Below are 6,699 nucleotides of genomic sequence, written 5' to 3' on the forward strand. Positions count from 1 at the left end.
TACTGCTTTCAAAGTCCTTTCCTCAGAAAATACAAACCATGCTAGAAATGAATCTAAACTTTGTTTTTTAAACTAACTAACATTAAACATTATTGGCTACTGCTACTTTATGCTTACTTTTAACATTTAACTTAAGTCTCAGTAGAGTGACGTGTATCATAACTAGTCAAATGACAAGAAATTCTGGGACATTCTGCAAGCATATGTCGTATAACCTTTGAAACTAGCCAAGAATTCAGCGTGCTAACAATTAGCAAGTTTGCAACAGGCATGCTAATAAACATCAGATGATGAAAGCATTTGGGCCAGATGTGTGACTTACGACTGACTGAGTTGGTTGTTTCAAATGTAAAACACTAAATAACCAGTGAGGACTTGTGAGGATAACAAATGGTGGTAATAGAAAGATTTAAAGGTTTGTCAAATTAAGCAATTTTGTAATTAAATCACGTTTTTGTTGTTGATTTTTACCTTATTAAGTGTGTTTTAATTCAATGATTGATGGCCCTCTCAAATCAAGTTATAACCAAGAGCAAATTCCTGAATTCAAATGTAATCCCATGAACTTGCCCATAATTTTTATTTTACAGGGGAAACCAAATATGAATCTCTCTGTGGCACCAGACTTCCACCTCTCGTTGTCTAAAAGGATACAAACTATAGACTGTCTGCCTGTATTGGTCTATATTCTCCATAGCACATATTTCCTCATTCAATGATATAATGGAAGTTTGCATGAGCAATAATAACAACAGCTGCCAGACGCCGAAAAATACACTGACAGAGAAGGAGGGGGGAAGCCCTGGATTTGAAGAATACCATCAAGCTTTTCCAGCTATGTGTTTCCTATCAAAACTGCATTTGTTTTAATTTTCCCTTCAACATTTCCAATAAAACAACTCTAGTGAGATTGGCTCAGAGGGAAAGAGGCTCAGAGTGCAAGAAACATTAGGAAACTTCTGGCGGTTAAACTCCAGTACAAGCAGACCATCCAGAGCCGGCCATTTGGCCCACACACCACTTAGGTACTGTTAAGACTCATCAATATTTCCAGAGTGAAATTAATAAAGCTTTAGGGATGGATCCAGTCGTTCTGATAATCAATCTTCACCAACACAAAAACTAGTGACATAAAGCTAGCAGGGCAAAAAACTGCTGAGCCACAAAGTCATTTGTATTTAAATGACTTTGACGCTGTCAAAACATAAGATTTACAACCTTACAAAAGATATTTATGTAAAAAATTATTAAATCCATAATCTTAGCATGAATAACCATGTACCGGTTACTGAACAGGCCTAGCAGGCAGAGACAGAGCTACAGTTTAAAGTTACTTTTTTATTTTTATTTTTTTTAGTTGACCAAACAACTACTAAGAGACAAATAAAGGACCAAAAAATGGGTGGCTGCATCTCATGAAATAGAGCAGGTCGTCCTTGGGCGAGAACCCAAAGCTGCTTCCAATGGGTGGGCCAGCACCTTGCATAGATTTGCAGTGCATTAATACGTATCAGCTGTATGTCATGGAGAGATGCTCACAGATTTTGGAGACAATTTCACAGATGTCATTACCACTCTTAACATTGGTGTCAATCTATAATATAATAGACAGTATTTCTAGTGGAAACTTATCCCTTCAAACACCATGGCATACAAGCAGACTATCCCCCTAGTGCATAGAACATAACCAATCCATCAGTGATTACCGTGTGAGCAAATCCACCATGATATTAAACAAGTCAGATTAGGCAGTAAGCAATGTCATATTATTCATAAACATTTCACCATTATGTCCATCCTGTTTTGGACTAAACCCCAGAGGATGTAATAGTGCTGGCTTGACAAGAAGAAACACCCTTGAACTGGAAACTCAAACTTGGCTCAGCATGGCAGCTATCCTGGATCACCAGAATGTGATGGATGATCCTCTGGGAAAGGGAGTTGTAATGGGGTTCGTCAGAATAATACTCTCTTCACGTTGGAGTGCCGTGCAATAGGGTATGTTTATGTGTGTTTGGTGTTTCAAGATAAATATTAAAACCTGCATCTGTTGAGTAAGTGCATTATCAAAACAAAGTTTTCCACCTTCGGCAGCTGTCTTATACTCCCCTGTATCTCTGCTCTCAGGGTTCAGACGAGGACTAGGTTAAGGTAATGAATACAATGACATCATTGCATCATTTTCCACGTTTGCTGATGTGCGACCTAATGAACAATACATATCTGAAGCATAACCTCCTCAGATTTTTTTTTTAAAAGGACAACAAGGCTTTAGGTTTGTTTGTTTTTTCGAAACATGCAAAATTGTATGCTCTTTTGTGTGCATGTGGTAGTTTTGGTGGATGGAAGTGTATAATAAAGTCATGTTGATTTGTCTTTAGCAGCTGGACATCCCAGCCTAGCTCTACAGACTGTAAATCCCCCCTGACTAAATGAGGGTTTACACTTTGCTCCACAAACCCCATGTATCACACACTTTCTTGTCAATTGAACCAATTAAACTGACTGTAGATGACACCCTTCCTTCCACACACATACACACACATAACAGCTCCGGCGTACAATATTTCAACCTCTCGGGTTTCCGTCCTGAAAGAGGGGAAGTGGAGAGGAGCCTTGGCTTCCTGCTCTGTTGAGACATGAAGAGATGTTTTATGGCCCCGGCCCTTGGTAAAACAGTCACCTTTATTTAAGGCAAGGACGTATGAAAATCTCTCACAGAGTCTCGTGCCAGCCAGAGTCCAGAAATAATTTAGCTGGCGAGCAACCGACATCTGAACTGACCTCCTGTATTAGCTCTAATGAGAAAACCCCCGAACCTGCAGACCAGGGTAACTCAACCTTGTGAAATGTGGGTCCTTCTCTGGAACAATACCATTTAAGGTTCAGAAGAGGCCTCAGCGTGCAGGATCTTGGTCTGGAATTACTCTTACACATTTCCCCCCTCGGCCCGGCGACTTCCATGCTGGTCCCTCTGGCCTTGCTCTATAAATCGTCCATTAGATTCAGATTCAAAGGAGCTACAGCCGTTTTCTCCGTCCCCTTTTGGAACTGCTCCAGCCCATCCTTCTCCTCCGTCACTCAATCTCTGCAGTCCTATGTGTCAGCGGTCATCTTTATGTCAACCTGATCCTCTTTAAACTTCCTAAAGTGTCTTGAATTCCTCTGTGCTGTGTGTCCACTACTTTCCTATCTTCTCTTCCATGTTCTCTACATGATGTGGCCTTGTTTGGTCTAGCAGTTTAACAGACCCCATACTGTCCAAAAGTCATTCATATACAGATCATCTCATCAAGACTTTCTCTGTTTATTCTAAATTGTGGGAAAAAAATTAAATTACTTAGTTTAACATGAACACATGCAAATGAAAAACCAAAAGCCTTAGGAAATAGAGGTCATCTTACAGTGCATAGACCTGTCAACTTTGACACCTGTGTATAATGCTACAATATCTATACCAGAAAGCAAACCCAACTCATTGCGTAACATGTTACATTCTAAAAACCTGGGGCCTGATCCAAGAAGAACAGAGATACAGACGTTTAACTCTCCCGTCCAAAGCAAAAACACACACACAGCCCCTTTCATCTAGGTCCCAAAGCTGCAAACTGAGATTTGTCTGCAAGCCAAGTTCAGCCACTAAAGTTACACACTGGAAGCAGCCTTTCCCACTATGCTAACCTCTTTATACCGACTCCAGTCTGCTCACCCCAAATCACTTTTTACTGCTATCCAAGTCTTCAAAGGGCGCCCGAGTTTAACTCACAAAATAGAGAATGAGATGGAAAGCCAGAGTTCAATGTGTGTGCACTGACACAACAGTTTGATAATGAGACAGAGTGGAAAAAGTTTGTGGAAACTATTCTGCACCAACAATGTCTTGAGAATCCTAATCAGGCAGAAGTCTGTTTTTGCTTTCCTTTCGAAAAGAAAACACTGCATGCGGGGTTAAGGGGATTGGGAGCTCTGCAATGGCCATCTTCAAAATAAACTCTAAATAGTGAACTGCTTTGTTAATGTTATTTTGGAAACATTTTGGACAGGTGGTCTCCACCTGCTAGAAATTATATGTCTACTGCGCTGTCTGTATTTAATATAAAAAGACTTTCTTCAGGCTTTTAAAAAAAAAACTTAATGAGAGCTGTGATACACAAACATATTATATATTGTGTTTCCACAGGCAATGAGAATGAGCAAACTCATAAACTCATCAGTTGATCTGGTTGGTGGGCACTGTTCCAGGAAAGCCATCCCATTAGGCTTTCTACAAGTCTAACCCCTGAACTCCAACCTGGAAACACTTTCATGAAAACCTGTGAGTCAGTAACCAAGATATTTCACTGTGTCTGCTCACTTTATTTCTGGAAGAAAAATGTGGATAAACCGAAGGGATAGTTAAAATCAGTGCTTTCCAATCTAGGCAGTTAGAAGGCCTAGGTGGCTCAAGAGAGGACATCTGATTTTAATTTTTGGTTTTAAAGAATCAGAAGTCAGGCAGTCAAATTGAATACTAAAAAAATGTTAGCTATTTACATACCCTGTGTGGTGGTGGGACACATTAAATATTGCTTTTATTGCATGGCAAAGCCAAAAACTGATAACGAGTTGCATGAACTTATTTTCATATTTCAGCCAATTCCCTCCATCTTTTGCTCGTGTACATTTGGGGATTCCTGCTCATCATCAGAGTAAACTTTTTTTGTTCACATCTGTCTTTATGATGTGTCAATTTGTATCCATCACTGGAAATACTCATTATAACAAACCCCTTTGCCTTTTCGTTTATCCTTGAAGCACAATATCCATCTTACTAAATATGACATGTTACCAATCGTATCCCAGCATGCATTTGGCAGAAGGCAGAGAAAGACCATGGAAAATCAATCAGCACATCACAGGGCTAACATAGAGGCAGTCACACTAATGTTCCCTTTCAGTTGCATGGATCTTTGTGAGACCACCCGCAAGCAGAGTAGACAATGATGAACAAATGTTCAAACAATCATCACTTCACAAGCAATCAACATGGTCTCCTGATGATGTGTGTGGAAGACAATATAACACTGATGGAGGTATCACCTACCTCTGCTCCTGCGGGGAGTTGAGGGACCAGAGTGAACCACATCGGCGATGAAGACCATGAGTAGAAGAACCAGAAAGCTGTGCGAGTGTTGCTGCATCCCCATCATCATCATCATCATACTCTGCTCTGGAGTTCAGGTGAAACAAGCTGCTGTGGTCTGAATGAGCAAAGTTCTCCAAAAGGAGTGAGACACAGAAATGCTAGGCTGTCACTCTGCTGGTTGAATAAATCTTTGTTGCAGGCTGAACTTGGTGTTTTCTGCAGAGGCTAGATGTTTCTGGAGTGGCTGGACTACTTCTCTGAGCTGGTGGTTCTCAGGACTAGTGCAGCTCACTGGACTGGGCTTCTGGATGCAGCAGGCTGCTCCTGCACCATCTATACCTCTATGATGGAGGGAGGGAACATGCAGAGACGAACACACCCACTCCCATTACCCCTTCCCCCATTGCTCTCTTTCTTTTACTCTCTCGTTCCATCTCACACTGTTCTTCTCTGGAAAAGGAGTGAAAGTTCCCTCCAAGATTCCCGCCCTCCTTAGTCTCGTTTTTATGTTCTCTTTTTTTCTCTCTGCTTGGTCTAGTGTGTCCTCAGCAATCCTACTTTACCTCTCAAGAGGCCTTTGACACTTTTCGTTGTTCTTTGTTTTATATATGTTTAGGCTTATATTTATGCATTCATTATTCTAATAGTACCTCGTTTCTAATTGCCTGTGCACTGACCCTGTCACCAGACAAAAATGTCATCATTGGACAAATCTGCAAAAGCCTGGAATAATTCCATTGCCAGTGGTTTTAAATTCTCAATTTCTACAATATCTGTGCATGACCACTACTGTACGGTTAGGGTTAGGCAACTAAAATACTTTAGATTAAAAAAAATGGAAGAAACAATGAACATGAAGTAAATTCCTCCCTACATGAAGTTTACAATACTTTCTGTACTGCAACTTAATGTTTACACTGGACTTTCATTATGAAATGCAGAATTGTTCAATATGAGTGTAAAATGAAGTGTATGAGATATAGGTCATGCTGTGAGCAGGTGCATCAGACAGTAGTTGGCATGTAAACATGCACTGTATTATGGTGTACATGTATCAGGGTATAATGACGTGCAATCTGTGTGTTAACCTGACTTCACTCTTTTACCGATTTCCCTATCTTAATAAAAGACATGCACAACATATCTATGTCATGCATGTCTTTTATTTCTTAGACCTTAATATAAAGGTGCTACAAGGAACTTTTAAATTATTCTGAAACAGTCTAATTTTTTATCTGATGATCATAAATTACATACAGCAAACGAGACCATCAGTGCAAAGAATACTATTTTTCTATAGTTTTTCCTAATGCTTTTGTAATGGGTTGCTCACCCAGGAACTTCAGCTGGCATGGTAAAAACACTACGGCTTTTGTCCAAAGGGGGTGCAAGAATTAGAACAAACTGAAAGTTCCTCAGAGCACCTTTAACTTTGATTTGTGCTGATTCTGGACTTAACATAACATAAAACATAAAACATAAAACATAAAACATAAAACCAAGTCATAACACTAAAGTAAGTTGTTAAAATTAGGGGGGAAAGCTTTTTGGAACCCAGAAAAGAGACAAGTCCC

The 6,699-nt window shown here is 39.9% G+C and overlaps 1 protein-coding gene across 8 annotated transcripts in view; it reads right to left on the reverse strand.

Annotated features, from left to right (window-relative positions):
* Positions 1–5,442, reverse strand: part of abi3bpa (ABI family, member 3 (NESH) binding protein a) — a 28,020-nt gene extending 22,578 nt beyond the window's left edge. For 4 of the 8 annotated variants that reach the window (XM_080037745.1, XM_080037743.1, XM_080037744.1 and 1 more), the window contains exon 1: positions 5,084–5,440. In XM_080037745.1, coding sequence (XP_079893871.1) covers positions 5,084–5,201 — 118 coding nt within the window. In that variant the 5' untranslated portion in view covers positions 5,202–5,440. Of the gene's footprint in view, positions 1–5,083 lie in introns of all 8 variants that reach the window. The other 4 variants (XM_080037740.1, XM_080037739.1, XM_080037738.1 and 1 more) reach the window with 2 other exon arrangements.
* Positions 5,443–6,699: the final 1,257 nt, after the last annotated feature.

Source organism: Ammodytes marinus (assembly GCF_949987685.1).
Source record: "Ammodytes marinus genome assembly, chromosome: 12".
NCBI classification, from domain to species: domain Eukaryota; kingdom Metazoa; phylum Chordata; class Actinopteri; order Uranoscopiformes; family Ammodytidae; genus Ammodytes; species Ammodytes marinus.